The following is a 15373-nucleotide window of genomic DNA, read 5'->3' on the forward strand; positions in this document are numbered from 1 at the left end:
GGGAGAATTATCTAATCAATCTTTTCAATAGAATAGATTTGACATTAAGGTCACTGCATCGCTGTAGCCTTTAGTAAAACCTCATATGTCTAGCTAGCTTATTCAACTCATGCGTGTGCGTGACAAAAGTTTCATGACCCTGCATGGGGACCCTGTTGCACTTATAACGGATTTACATGCTTAATTATGTGATTTTATTGGTTCTGATAGGAAAGCATTTCCTTACCTTTGTGAAAGAGATATTAGAGAGAGAAAAGTGGCGAGCGGTGAATGTTCATATCAAATAAGATTTCGTGTCTATTTGGCTTCACTTTATAAGTTTTTTTTTATTTTTAAATATATATAACTTTTAAAAATTTCAATTTTTCTTATTTTTTTACTTTTAATTTTTTTTAAATACAAATATATTTTAACACAGTTAAAGTTTTAACTGTTACCAATGGACACAAAATCTTCCCCCCCCCCCCCCCCTCCCCCGAAATTCTTGTTGTGTTTCATTTCGCTTTCATGGTCCAAGTGGACCCGTATAACCCTATCATTTTCTAAGTTATATTGATGTGCTGTATGGCATATATGTGTAGAAACTAGAAAACTATTAAACATTAATTAATGGATTAATTAAAATTTTCTTATGGTGAAATTGACAGGCGAAACCGTGAAAGGAGGGTTTGAGATTCCAACAGTTTTCTAAAATAAAATGATAAATGTCATTTTCAAGGACATCCAAAGTCAAGTATTTCACATTTTAACTAACTTTATGCCAAAATCATGTTTTGGGACAAGGTTGAATCCAGTCCTTTTGGCTATTTCTCCCCACCAGCTTTTATTTTATGATCAATTTTTCTTCATACCTAATTGCCTATACCATTGAATTGTGCAAAATTGCAAAGTTCTTGCAATTTTAGGACAAAATAAAAACTTACTAGCTAAGTAAAAGACTTTTGTATCGATGCATCGACGAAATTGTTCATAGTCACTCAGAATGTAACTCCAATTTATCTTTAATTTGTATTCTTTATCTTTTATCCCAAAGAAAATTTATTAGATACGCTTGTAATATATTCCTTCTCTTTCACATAATAGTGGATCCCATTCACCTTATCCAAAGATTAAAAAAAAAAAAAAAAAACAGTAGATTTCAAACTCAAAGTAACATAAAAGATTCGTGATCTATTAATATTTTCTAAGTGAGACTCAAGTCCATGACCTATTTTACTTGTGTTAAAGGAGCGCCAATTAATTATTTTGTGTGTGTATGAGTGATTGAGTATGAGAAAATTGTACATCTTGATTGCACAGTGAGGCAACTTTTTGCCCCACTAGAGACTAGACATTCTAGAGTCTCCTTTAAAATATAAACTTGGAGGGCAAGCATTTAGGTTGCTTCTAGAAAAAAAAAAATCACAAAGTTTGTATTCAACAACACCTTTTAGACACAGAAATTACTGGAAAATGACCTAATGACTTAATATTACACTCGGCCTATTATTCACAGAGTTTCGTGATTTTAGTTTAAAAAACTATTACTACAAACAATTTTGTGTAGAATAGCTCGTGTGCACTAATTATTTTCCCATATATTTATCCAAATCGGATTAGACTACTCTTATCATATCTAAAATAAAAGCTTCAAGCCTTCAAACAACTTAAAACATATGGTTAGCTTAGAGCCCATTTGAGATGTGATGTAAGCTACAGCATATAGTTTTTAACTTTTTTTCTGGTATTATTTATAATTATTGTACTATTTAGTTAGTTTTTATTTATTTATTTTTTACACTTTTAGTAAAAAATTTCAAGTACATCGTCCATACATTAACACCCTCAAGTCTAAACAAACTGCATTTACTACTACCTAACTTATTTCAACTCAAAAAAAAAAAAAAAAAAAAACCATATCCTATTATTTTGGAAAAATCTAGCCAAGACCAAAAGATTTTATTAAAAAAAAAAGAAAAAAAGAAAAAAAAGAAAAAGAAAAAGAAAAAGAAGAAGAAGACGCGGTTTGAGCCCTCCACCACCACAAGCTGAGTTGTCTTTCTCTTGGCTTTTACCTAAGCCCCACTCTCACTCTCTCTCTCACTGCACTCACTCTCACACCTATAACTATTAACCCTCGCTCTCTCTTTTTCTCTCTCTAAAAACTCAGTTCACTCTCTCTCTCTTTCTTTCTCTCTCTAGCTCTAGGAGATTGTGGAAGCAAAGCATTGGGGTTCATTTTTTTTGTCTTGAACTTTGTGTACTGTTACAATACTCGAAGCCCTAACCCAACAAAAAGAGAGAGAGAGAGAGAGATCAGATCTGAGAATCACTCTCATTTTTTGCTTTTTTTACTTTGTTTATTTTTATTTTTATTTTTTTTACTTTTTTAGAAAAAAAGCTATTATGCTATACGAGTAGTTGTAGCAGTAGTGGTTTTCAGCAAAAATGTCGAACTCCGACCCGAAAGCCCGACAGCGACCGGGTCCATGGCCACCTGCTCCGGAGTCTTCAACAATGCCGTCTTCTTCGTGGGCCAAGCGGACCGGTTTCAGGCCCAAGTTCTCCGGCGAGACCAATGCTAGTGATTCCGGTCAGTTAGTCGCTGTTCCGCAGCCACCGCCGCCGCCGCAGCCGGCTTCACAGCCCAAGCCCAGAGAACCCGAGACTCAGCCTCATCCTCGGCCGCAGCCACAGCCACAGCCACAGCCACAGGCCCAGCCGGATCTTGAAGCGGGTCGGACTCGGGCGGCGGTGAATGGCGTGTCGGATAATAAGGATCACACGGTGAAGAAACGGAGGGACTCTGATGGGCCTCCGGCGAAGGGTTCAGGCCCAAACGGACAGGCCCAGAGTGGGCCTACGGACCATGCTCGGAGACCAACGGCTAGGAGTGGAGAAGTGGTCGATGTTTTGCCGAATGATGATGATGGGTTTGTGGGTAGACCGACCCATATGAAGTATGAGCTCAGAGATACACCTGGTCTTGGTCAGTTTATCAATTCCCAAATTTTTTTTTTTGTTGCTTTTGTTCAATAAAGTTTGGGGTTTTAGGCTATTTTTGGTTGCTTAATTGTGCTAATTTTAGATTTTTTTAGTGTTAAAGAAGTGGTTTTTAAAATAATTTATGGATAATTCGAAATGGGTTATTTTTAATTGGTTTGTTGATGATGATGAGGTGTTGTGAACGTAAAAAAGTTTGGATTTTTAATTTTTTTGGGTACGTTTTGTAATGGATTGTGTTTGTTTATTTTTATTTTTTGATATGTGAAATATCACCAATTCAATTAATTAAGTGTTGTGCAAGTTAAAAAGTTTGATTTTTTTTTTTTCAGTTCCCATTGGTCTATATGGGTTCCAGCATTATATTTCGATTTTGGGTTCGCTGATTCTTATACCGCTCGTCATTGTTCCTGCAATGGGTGGAACTTATGTGAGTATTTTACAATTTTTATGTTTGTTGAATCTAATTTCCTATATTACTGTTTCTTGTTTTATTAAGAATAAAAAAACCATGTTGTGGATATCTTGGTCTGATTGGATTTAGTGGGTGTAGGAGGATACTTCAAATGTGGTATCAACGGTTCTCTTTGTGTCCGGAGTGACCACACTTTTGCATACGACTTTCGGTTCCAGGTTGCCCTTGATACAGGGTCCATCATTTGTTTACTTGGCTCCGGCATTGGCAATAATCAACTCCTCGGAGTTTCAAGGACTCAATGCAAATGTATGCTCCTCGTTTCATGCTTTGTTGTAGTTAAATATAGAACCTAGTGACTGTTCTTATATGTTTCTCATGGTTCAGTCTCATTCAATTGTTGAGCTATCCACAAACACATTATAAGATTGACTGGATGGATAATATTAATTCATAAACTCATCTAGTTGAATCATAAAGGACATAGAATACCTTAATGACGGCTACAGACATAATAGTATACTTGTCTCTGCCATCTTACATATATTTTTTGCTTGGTTTGTTTCTTATAATCTGGAGGAGATTCTCAGAAGCTATGCTGTTGTTAACTATAATTAGTCTGTCTTATTGCCTCTAGTAATCTACGTAGCTTGTCCAATATAACAAGGAAAGAAGAAAATAGTAGCTGTTTTAGAGATTTTTTTTTTAAAAATTTTTTATTTATTTTTTCTTATACTTAACTCTTTTAGAGAATTCTTATCTCTCAATCAATTACATAGCTTGTCCTATATAACAAGGAAAGAAAAAAAAAAAAAAAAACCTCATGAGAGAGAACAAACAAAAAATGCTAAAATATCATCAAACATTTCCCAACTTCTTTGTTTAACACTTATTTAGAAGGTGTAAAGCTAATCCTTATTTGTTTAACAAATCCCCAGTTATGCCATGTAACTTCCTTTACTCAAATGATTTAATGAATGTGCCTTGCAGTTGGTCCTCTGCTCCCAAGGTACGGTGTGAACTCATCACGCTTGATATGTAAAATAAAGTTCTGCAAAAAGATGTTTAGATGCAGTATGATTAGCAGCCTAACTATAAGAAGCACGTTTCCCCTTCCGTTTATTTTTCAATTAATTTTTTTTTCATCTTTTCTACCTGCTATTCCATTTTAAAATTTGTACAATCTTGACTTAATAGCAAGCTCTTTTTTATTCTGTTGATTTTTTTTTAATAGACTTAAGGAATCATTTAACATGCAGAAATTCAAGCATATTATGAAGGAGCTACAGGGGGCTATAATCATCGGTTCGGCTTTTCAAACAATACTTGGATATAGTGGACTGATGTCTGTTTTAGTGAGGTATGACTTTGGTATGTTTATAGCTCTCCACGTTTGGAATTCATTATCAGCAAATGCTTGCTTTTCCATTTACCAAGTGAGAATTGTTAAAGGTTGGATGCTTGGGGAGTGGGATAAGTTGCTTCGATTGTGATGCAAGGAGCACCAAAATTATTTCAGATTTTAATTTTGAATATGGTTTTTAATTTTGAGTGTTTAGAGGGATTGGATTAGATATTTTCACTTGGATGTAATCCTTGAAACCTTTTTAAACTAGTGGACAAGGTTTATCTCCAAACTAGTTTAGAGAGAAACCCTTCAAACTCCTATATATTTTTATTGGATGTGAAATTTGAAATTTTGACCGTTGGATTGCATATTCTTTATGTTCTTAACACCCATATCAGATTTCGTTCAAATAAAATGTTATTTACTATTCGATAATAAACTTATTTTTATACATAATTTTAGACCACAAAAACTTGAAATTTTAACATTTAATTGATAACATAACTATTGATTTTTGATCTTCTTAAAATTTTTGCAAGCATGGAAGATATAATAAGAACGTGTAATCCAATGGTTAGATTTTCAAAATTGATATCCAATAAAAAGATATGGGAGGAGTTTGAAGGGTTTCTCTCCAAACTAGTTTGGAAATAAACCCTTTCCTAAACTAGTGCTCTTGTAATCATGAAAGGCATTAGAATGGGAATTTATGATTTGAGAATGTGTTTCTCTTTGTTTGGTGGTGATGCCAAATACCCTTAGGTGGTGAGGCCTAGGTTTTTCAGCCAAACTCTAGGTGGTGAAGCTTAGAATTTGTTCCATTTATCTTCTTTCTCCCTTTTATCTCTATTCTCCTAATCTATCCTGCATAAGATTGTCGTATTGATGAGTTAATTGCTTTACCTTGTGGAGTCAATTGTGTTAGTTATTATTTCTGAAAATTTGATATATTCATGTAATTAATTTTATCAACTGTATGATATATACTACATGGACTTCAATAATGAGGGATGGCCCCTATTGGGATTTAAATTAACAGTTTCACCTTTTCATTTCCAGCCCAATAGCTATAAATGTTCTGTGGTTTGTGCAATGTGTTTGGAATTGGATATGACGTTTTTCCGCAAATGGGATGCACATAGGATGCTTCTCTAGATTGCAGCAGCAACCATATGAAAAACAATGTTTGTTTGTTTGTTGTTGTTGTTTTCCCCCCCTTCATTGAGGAACCCATTTGAAATGGTTTTGTTGTTAGGTAACCTATGTTTGTACTGTTGACATCATGGTGTTTGGGTCTAATCCTGGTATTCTATTGAAACATAATGCCACTTTATTCAGTTTATTGTGGTTAAATTAAGTTATGTGATTTGGCCAGCATATGGTCCTTAATAATTAGTGACTTGAGTAATGTAGGGTGTTGGTTAGATTATGAAACTTAGTTGGGTATATGGTGGGTCACAGGGTTTGAAACTTGTGGCTTTGAGGCCAGGGTTTATTAGAAGAAATGGTTTAGGTTTTTGGATTGAATTAGGGTGTGAAAAGGATTGAGTTTAAAGACAAATGATGCTTAAACTTTGTAAATGCTGTTTGCTGGGATTTTCTGGCAGCATCTGTTTGAAGGAATTTAGTATTATTTTTCTAGATTATGTGTAGGCTTAAAAATTGGGAGAACTTCAATTTTTTCTGGCTAGTAAAGTATACGAGAGACGGGGTATGATTTTGGGTTGCGAAGGAAGAATGAAAGGAAGAAATTTGTTTAGTGCTGTATGGAGTAGTAACAGAGAAAGGAAGAAGAAAAAAGGAGGGAAGGGGAGAGAGGAAGAATCATACAAGGGCATGTGGCCTTAGTCTAGATTAACTTACATTTCCTTTGGGTAAAATATAGTTTTGTTGAGTGTACAGAATAATCTCTTTAACATAAATTGGATAATTAAAGATAGCTGTATGCTGGCAGATTTTGTTGGATTTTATACTACAAAATTAGGTTCTCTCTCTCTCTCTCTCTCCAGTACAAATGGGCAATGCTGACTAACCTTTGCCCAAAAGAAAAGGGAAAGAAAGGTTATCAACCACATGGACCAGGTTTTCTAGTTGTGTAATTCATGAGTTTAGTCCATAAGATTCTTAGGATATGCAGAGAAGTTCTTGTTTGGAAAAAGTGGCCCCATGGCATCAATTGTTCACTGCAGGCTTTGTTCAATAAAATTTTCATTACTTATCAAAAAATAATTGTTCACTGCAGCAGTGTTAAATATGGGCTAGTTTGACATTTTGATGGGCTGGAGGAAATAGAAAATACTTCATATAAGTTGAGAAGTTATTTTGAGTAGGTCTACAAACCCTTCTGTAATGAAGTAAAATAGCTTTAGGATCCACGTTCATTGATCAACTTTGGGAGTGAATTGAGGAACTCTGTGTTGGGGACCTTGGGGACATAACATCTTGGAGAGACTCCAATTGAGGTCTTGATACAATATATAGGGATATTACTTAATCCAAAAACTTAAGCCTATGGGTTTGGGTCCAGTTATGTTGTATTAATTCCTCAAATCCTATACTTTTTCTCCATGTGGGACTTTCACCTACATGCGTATACCCAATAATCTCCCCCTCACGTATGAGTCATTACCTTTCTATGGGCTTCAAAACCTCTTTTCATGGGCAATAGCAAGTCCCTACTAGCCTCCCCTTGCCCATAGGATTTTACCTTCACCTCGCCTAATCCATGGAATCTCGTACACATCCATGAGAATCACGTGTTTGCATTGCACTTCCCATTCATGGGAACTCTACACGTCTGTCCATGGGATCCTCGTGATGCGACATTCTTCTTTGATCTAGCACCATTGGTAATACTATTTCGTTGGGCCTTTACCCATCATCTACTGCAGTTATGTTATTAATCTATTAATTACACTAACTTTGATATGTTTTCAATTCAGTCCTTTAACCTTATTCATTTCCAATTTAGTCATTATTATGTTCACCTTCATCCAATCAGCACCTTAAGTCCACAAAATGATGTTGTTTTGGTATTTTTATGATTTCAAATCTAAAAATAAATTTGGAAAAATATTTATTATTGAAATATATCTTTAAAATATAAAAAAAGTTTAAAAAATCTTAAAATTTTTTATTGTCTCTCTCTCTAGGTTCATTCTTTTTTGTGCTTTCCTTGCTTTTGATTTGTGTGTTTATGATATTGTTGGTGGGTTTTGAGGTTGATTTCGAAGCTTTTAGATCTAGGTTTTTGTGGATTTGGGATTTGTTTGGTCTCGGAAAGTGGTGATAGGATTAGAAAATAGAAACCAAATCTTTTTTCTTGATATTGATTGCTATGTTTTGGAATATTTGTTATTTTCTTGTTTAAGTTTAATCTGGGGCCTGTGTTATTTGATTCTTTAAACTTTTTTTTTTTAATTTTATTAATTTTGGAATAAAAAATAAATATTATTATTTTTTGGATATTTTAACTTTCGAAAGTGAAAAATACTAAAACTAATGGCAAGATTGGATGGAACTAGACGAAAGGATTAAATTGGAAACAAATTAAAGTTAAAGGATTGAAATGAAAAAAAGAAAATAAAAAAGAAACTTAAAGGATTGAATTGAAAAAATGTCAAAATCAGATGGAGTAATTTGTAATTTAGCCTAGTTTTTTCTTGTTGGTTATCGTTTGTATGTTTTCTGTGTACTAGGGTTGTATCTTTTTTTCTTCTTAAAGAATTAGTGTACAGTGTACTCATCATTTTTTTCCTCCCTGCCTTTTGAAAATCTCCGAATCTTTCTTTTGGGTTGACCTGGAAATTATATTCTGTTTGCTAAGTTTTTCATATCCAACTAAAGGAATATAGAAAATATTCTGTTGTTTATTTATTTATTTTTTATTTTTATTAACAACTGGGTTGTGTTGCACTGAGCCATTGGCAATGTAAAGTTTTTTGAGGAACAAAATATTTCAGTTGAATCTGCTTGATTCATTACTGTGCACGTAACATTTATATGTTATTACAGTAAAGCATGTAGTGGAATTTTGCATTTTACAAATGAACCTTAGCTTGTTTTGTGTCCAGAGCAAAATATAATCTAAAAGCATTCTGCTGCATTGAGTGTCAAGTTTTTTTGCGTGACACGCCCAATACGTCAACCTAATTTCATTTGCGTTTCCTTTTCAGGTCGATCAATCCGGTTGTTGTGTCCCCAACTATTGCGGCTGTTGGACTTTCTTTCTATAGCTATGGTTTCCCTCTAGTTGGTAGCTGTCTTGAGATTGGAGCAGTGCAGATATTACTGGTTATTATTTTTTCTCTTGTAAGTAAGGTGGAGCAGTGCAGATATTACTGGTTATTATCTTTTCTTATATAGTATTGTCCTAGTCCATTATGTCTCTACTGGAAAATGTTATAGTGTCTGACATTTTTTTTAATTGGATTGTATGCCAGAAACATCTAATTTGTTGTTTCCATACTTTCTGCAGTATCTTCGTAAGATATCTGTCTTTGGTCATCGTATATTTCTAATATATGCAGTAAGTTATAAATTTATATTTCTGTTCTTTTTGTTACTGTTGATTCCAGACTGTAAGTTGAAATAATATTGCACTTGCTCATATGATTTCTAATGTAATGGGGTTGTCCTTGTGTCATTGTCAGGTTCCTTTGGGTCTGGCAATTACATGGGCGACTGCTTTCCTGCTAACTGAAGCAGGAGTCTATAGTTACAAAGGTTGTGATGTAAATGTACCTGCATCAAATATAATATCTGACCACTGCAGACAGCATCTCTCGAGGATGAAGCATTGTCGAGTAGATACTTCTCATGCATTAAGATCTTCCCCATGGTTCAGATTTCCTTATCCTTTACAATGGGGTACTCCTGTCTTCCACTGGAAAATGGCTCTTGTTATGTGTGTGGTGTCTATCATTGCATCCGTGGATTCGGTTAGTTTCTGTCTTTCATCATGGTTTGCAATTCTCTTGTTGATTCATAAAGTTATTTTAATTATTATTTTTTTCAATTTTCTCTACAAGTTCACAGTTGCATATCTTCTGGGGATTCAAATTTTTATAAGTTTCCAACAAGCAATTATACTTGTTAGAGATCTTAAAGATTCTATACAGTACATGATATCTATTTCTTTATAGATAAGGTGTGTAATGAAGGATTTGTCTCCAACCTTCCAAAAACGAGGAAGTAACTGAACTCTGTTTGATTGCATAAATAGAAAGTCAGGCCTTATTGATGCTTGATTATTCTTCATCTTCACTGGGCTAGTTTTGTACTTTAAATCCAATTGCAAGCTAGGGAAATAATGGACAAAACTTTTGAAATTGAAGAGGTTGGACGCGGGAACAAGGAATTGTTGGAATGAATAATAAGGAACAGTCCCTGACAAGTAAAATTCTCATACTCTAGTTACCAATATAATTCAGAACTATATGTTATTCAAAAGAACTACCCTAAATAAATAATTTCTTGTCTTTAAGAATCTCATCTACATTGATTTACAGGGCTTCCCTTGTGAGGTTTTCATCTGACTTGTACTAATTATTGAACTTGATTAATCAATACACAATGAAACTGGTGCTATTACAAGATTATGTAGTAGCTTACAACATTTTGGTTCTACATCTTCTGCAAAAGTCTGGGAAGTATGTAGTATCCTTGTTCTAAAATCTCCTTGGACATCCCATTGATGTTTGAATTAGTCAAAGGTATCAAATTTAATTCCCCAAGAATTGTAAACAAATTCATGTATCATTTTTTGAGATTTTTTAAAAATAATTTTGCTGCATTTCATTGTAGAAATCCACTCATTTGATGTTCCATGCAGAATCATATGGCTAGTGCTAGTCCTGATTTTGCTTTGTTTTTTTTAACTTCTTAGGTTGGATCATACCATGCATCTTCATTGTTGGTGGCATCAAGGCCTCCAACCCCAGGCGTTCTTAGTCGAGGGATTGGTCTGGAAGGCCTTTCCAGTGTCTTGGCTGGGCTTTGGGGTACAGGAACGGGGTCCACCACTCTAACTGAAAATGTACACACCATAGCCGTGACCAAAATGGGAAGCCGCAGAGCAGTTGAATTAGGTGCATGCGTTTTGATCGTCTTATCACTAATAGGTAAGTATTTTTCTGTTTCCAATTTTTATTTACTAGCGATATTGACTACTCTTACTTGTTACTTGTCAACTAACCAATTCTTTAAAAAAAAAAAATTTGGGTGGTGGTGGGGGTTCCAACAAAAAAAAAATCTTCAACCACAAAAGAAAGGATATTACTAGATTTCACATCTAGTTGGGGGATGGAATATGATAATCTTCCTAGTGAATTATTCAAAAGCAACCGGTCAGATTCACATTTTATCTTATATTCAATTTCTAACTCAGGAATGTTTTTTATTGGAATAAAGGTGGAGGAGGGGGGGGGGGGGTGTTCCAACTAGATATGGAATCTTCTGCTAATGTTAGTCAAAATGCGACTTACTAAATATGCTGATTATATATATGTGTAGGTTGCTAACTACTATAGTAGATTGTTTCTTTGAGTGCAATTTTTTAATCACCAATTGCATATGCCAATGGTTTGACAGTTTGTTTTTCTATCTACCATATTTCAATTGCAACTTGAGTTTGTCTAAATCAATAACTGGACTGACATATTTTGGCATGATTTTGCTCTATATATGTTCATATTGGTTGATACTAGGTCAAGAAGTTCATAATGGGGCCAAGGCAGGCTTGCTTCAATAACTCTCTAATATACCACTGCCCTTTATTTTATTCGGGTTTAAATTCTTTTGAGGTTTATAAGTACAATTTTAAAACATTTATATCTTTCTTTGAGAGACAACATTAAATGATGTTCCCCTAAAAAGAGATTTTTTAAGCCGGACAAAGAAAGTGAATAACTTGCTCAGATAACGAAGACTGCCAGATGTAGTGAAAGAGATTTGTTATTTATTGCCAGGTCAGCGTGTTGGATTCTGAAATTGGTTATATGGCTTGACAAACTTGGTATATTTTAGTTTTTAATCATCAGGCCTGTAAACCCGTAGTTAAGTTGTCAAAATTCTTTGAGACTCAATTGCCACTAAAACAACCTGCAAATTTTGCAGATGGTGTGTAGATCAGGGACACCACTTTTGAGCATAAAGCCCTTTGTTTCTTGTGATATCCTCTAATGTTTGTTCCACAGGTACCTAATAATGTTTCTGCCTTGCACACAGGTAAAGTTGGAGGATTTCTTGCGTCGATTCCGGAAGTTATGGTTGCTGCTTTATTGTGCTTCATGTGGGCAATGCTTACAGCATTAGGCTTGTCAAATCTTCGTTATAGTGAGGCCGGAAGCTCTCGGAATATTATCATAGTAGGATTATCTTTGTTTTTCTCTCTGTCAATTCCAGCCTACTTTCAGCAGTATGGCATCTCTCCAAATTCCAACTTGTCTGTCCCAAGTTATTTTCAGCCTTACATTGTGGCTTCACATGGGCCTTTCCGCAGCAATTATGGAGGGGTATGCTTCTCTGAGACCTTTCTTTTCTCATGTATTCAGTCTTATCTATGTCTTGGCCTGGTGAAAAATGTATTTTCTATTTAATGGTAGCAAAAAAGCTGTGTCCAATACATAGAAGATAATTCCACCTAGCCCACTTTACTTTTCTGTGTCTGGCCGGTACACATAAGATGTCATTGCATTTCATCCTGCTTGATCATACCCCTTCACCCAAACAAATCCCAGAATAGCAAGAAAGTAGAAGTTGAACTCTTTTTTCCTACTTGGGAAGCTACTGGATATAAATTAAACCAACTCTCCTCAATATAACTCCTTGCTTCTGTCCATTCTTTCTGGATGAGAGTATTAAGAATTCTATCTTATGGTTTTTCTGATGTTCTTTGGTGTTTTGGTGGGTATACCCACTGATCTCAAGAACTAATGCACTTGCTTTATTGTTTTTATAAAATTCATCTACTTTTTATTAGAAAAAAAAAATTGTATGTTATGGTTATACAACCTATGAAAAAAAGAATTCTATGTTATGGAAAGAGCTAGCATTGTTTCAATTATCAGGCTGCATTTTTATCGTTGCATATCAACCCTAGTGAAACTGCAAGATGGACTACCCTATTTCTACCACAAGTCCCCATGAATCTCACTAACGCAACTTATCACTGTGTGTTGGCATAACAGATATTGCAAACATTTGGACAACTTTTTGTTAATATGATTAATGTGCAGGTGAACTATATCCTCAACACATTACTGTCATTTCACATGGTGATTGCATTCCTAGTGGCTGTTATTCTGGACAACACTGTACCTGGTAGTCAGCAAGAACGTGGGGTGTATGTTTGGTCTGAACCTGATGCTGCAAGGAGGGAACCTGCTGTCACCAAAGATTATGAGTTGCCCTTCAGAGTTGGTCGGGTTTTCAGATGGGTGAAATGGGTTGGACTTTGAAGTGACATGGTTTTTTTTAAAAAAATTTTCTGGTGTAGGCCATCATCACCTTGTCGAGCTCAGACGGTTCATTATCATGGGGTGGCTTTACTGCTGTTCTCAATGTAATTCCCCTATGCTCATTTGGTAAACTCAGTCTGAAATCTGTTTTTCACACACGGTAAATCTTATTGGGACTTTAGGTTTTATAGAGATATTTTTGTACATTTTAGGATCCAGAGTGATCTGTTTGTGTTGTAATTTTAGATTTAAACAGTGTATCTAGTTTTGAGTCATTGAGAATATCCGGTTTAACTTTTTTTTTCCCTTGCATTCAAGCAAGCTTTGAGAATTTATCCTGGTCATGTATATGGTTTTGTATTTTATTTTTGGGTACAATGTTTTAAGTCAGCTTCACGAGTGCTGGATTCTTGATGGAAATGAAATACGGTTCATTGTTAAAAATTGTGCATGGAGCTATTTATGTATTTTCTTGTACAATATGCTAATATAATAATTTCTGTTTTATTTAATAGCTAGATTGATTATACTAGATATATTGTGGGGTTCCAGCTAGAGCAAGAGTCATAAGTAGGGATGTCCAAAGCAAACTGAGACCTGACGAAACTGTATGACTCGATGCCACCTGATCGGGACCAACTCAATTCGATTAGAGGGGTGGTCAACGGTGGATCTCCAGCATCAACTAATGTGAGCGGTGGGTAGGAGGTTTGAAACCCAATGGAACTGAACCGATTGACAAATGTTGTTGGAAGTTGCCATTCTTGTCCTCTCTCTTCTCCTAGTCTCAAATCCATCGAGATCTTGGCTAGATTTAGTGAGATCTTGTTTACTGTTACCTCCCTCAATTTCGACCAAAACCAACTTGGTCCGACCGATAGTGTTCGCGGTCAGTGGCAGGTCCTCTATTCTATCACCTGTTGGAATCGGGTTGAATCTAAGTGGAACCCAAACCTGACTCGAACTAACTTGTAGACAAACCCTAGTCATAAGTTGAAGTTGAAATTTATACATAAACTAATAAGAAAAAAAATGCATGATATTTATTATACTTTAAATAGATTCTTTGTTAAAAAAAAATTGATGTGTAACTACGAATATTACAGCTCAATAGTAAGTTGGGTTTAGTTTAAAGACAATGTTTAATAATATGCTTGTTTATCACTCCACACTTTGTTCTTACACCATGCACCAAATCGTTCATTTTCATTTTGATTACTGTTATTTCTTATCATCATTTCATCTCTCTTCATGTGAAACGAGAGCCAAACTCAGAGAGAACGAAAGACAAAATGATGGAAAATAAGGAAAGCTACAGAAAAATGGTTGAAATCAGATCGATCAGCGTTCATGGGTCTACTTGTTGACATTCTAATGATACAAGGAAAGCCCAAATCAGTCCAATCTAACCTAGTCCAGAGTCCAGACTATATAATTTATAGGTTGGGCTCAAATTGGCTTCTTGAATCGTGACATCCTAATGTCTTAGATTTTTGTTGGGTTTGGGCTTCGCTTGCTATTGTTTTGGAATTGGGTTCTCCTCAATTGAAGACTTGGGGAGTATAAAAATAAGAGTTTGTTGTCCATTTTCTAATCTGCGTTGAGATTGGGATGTGGATTACTGGTTTTGCATCTAAGGACTAACCCAAACTTGGGTTATCCCAACTCCTAAATCGTTGCTCATATAAGACTTGTGGTAAATTTAATTGGGCTAGCTTGTCCAAGTTGCACTGATTTGAACATTTTTTTAATGAATGAGCAGAATATATTGTTGAAAGTTGAAGAAACAAACAAGTACATCCGTGGCAATTGTACGGGTTTGGGTCAACCCACGGGTCGTTTAATCCTTTCCCCCCCTAAAGTAACATAAAAAATAGATTAATTAGTTACATAAAAATTAACAAAATATTAAATGAAATTTTTTTTTTTTTAAATGTCCCACTTTGTATGTGATTTACCATAGGATTAACATAAGTCACGACAAATATTTCAAGAGATTACAATAAAAAAGAGAAGAATAATAATAACAACCAAAATGAGAAAATAGTGTTAAATATTCACAAAAAAAAAAAGGAGCTTTTGCTAATTGGTTTTTGACAAATTTATGGTAAAATTGTGTTTTAACCCATTGAATCAAAAGTTTAAATTGGAGTTCGATTTTTGAAAACT

The 15373-nt window shown here is 34.8% G+C and overlaps 1 protein-coding gene across 2 annotated transcripts; it reads left to right on the forward strand.

Moving 5' to 3' along the window:
- The first annotated feature begins 2097 nt into the window (after positions 1-2097).
- LOC115979969 (nucleobase-ascorbate transporter 12) lies at positions 2098-13648 on the forward strand. Of its 2 annotated transcripts, XM_031102099.1 has the most exons (10): positions 2098-2968; positions 3315-3412; positions 3536-3706; positions 4657-4757; positions 8921-9056; positions 9223-9273; positions 9398-9685; positions 10633-10867; positions 11973-12259; positions 12983-13648. In XM_031102099.1, exons 1-10 carry the CDS (start codon positions 2428-2430, stop codon positions 13202-13204), a joined length of 2130 nt encoding a protein of 709 aa, XP_030957959.1. In that variant the 5' UTR covers positions 2098-2427; the 3' UTR covers positions 13205-13648. The 2 variants fall into 2 exon arrangements, with proteins under 2 accessions (XP_030957959.1, XP_030957969.1); XM_031102109.1 differs by lacking the exon at positions 9223-9273 and having other exon boundaries at positions 12983-13204.
- The last annotated feature ends 1725 nt before the right edge of the window (positions 13649-15373 follow it).

The sequence above is a fragment of the Quercus lobata genome, chromosome 1 (assembly GCF_001633185.2).
Source record: "Quercus lobata isolate SW786 chromosome 1, ValleyOak3.0 Primary Assembly, whole genome shotgun sequence".
NCBI lineage: Eukaryota > Viridiplantae > Streptophyta > Magnoliopsida > Fagales > Fagaceae > Quercus > Quercus lobata.

Coding starts and splice junctions, on each gene's coding strand:
- LOC115979969 (XM_031102099.1), top strand. CDS start 2,428: ATGTCGAACTCCGACCCGAAAGCCCGACAGCGACCGGGTCCATGGCCA. Junction 9,057..9,222: donor TGGTTATTATTTTTTCTCTT/GTAAGTAAGGTG, acceptor TACTTTCTGCAG/TATCTTCGTAAGATATCTGT. Junction 9,274..9,397: donor GTATATTTCTAATATATGCA/GTAAGTTATAAA, acceptor TGTCATTGTCAG/GTTCCTTTGGGTCTGGCAAT.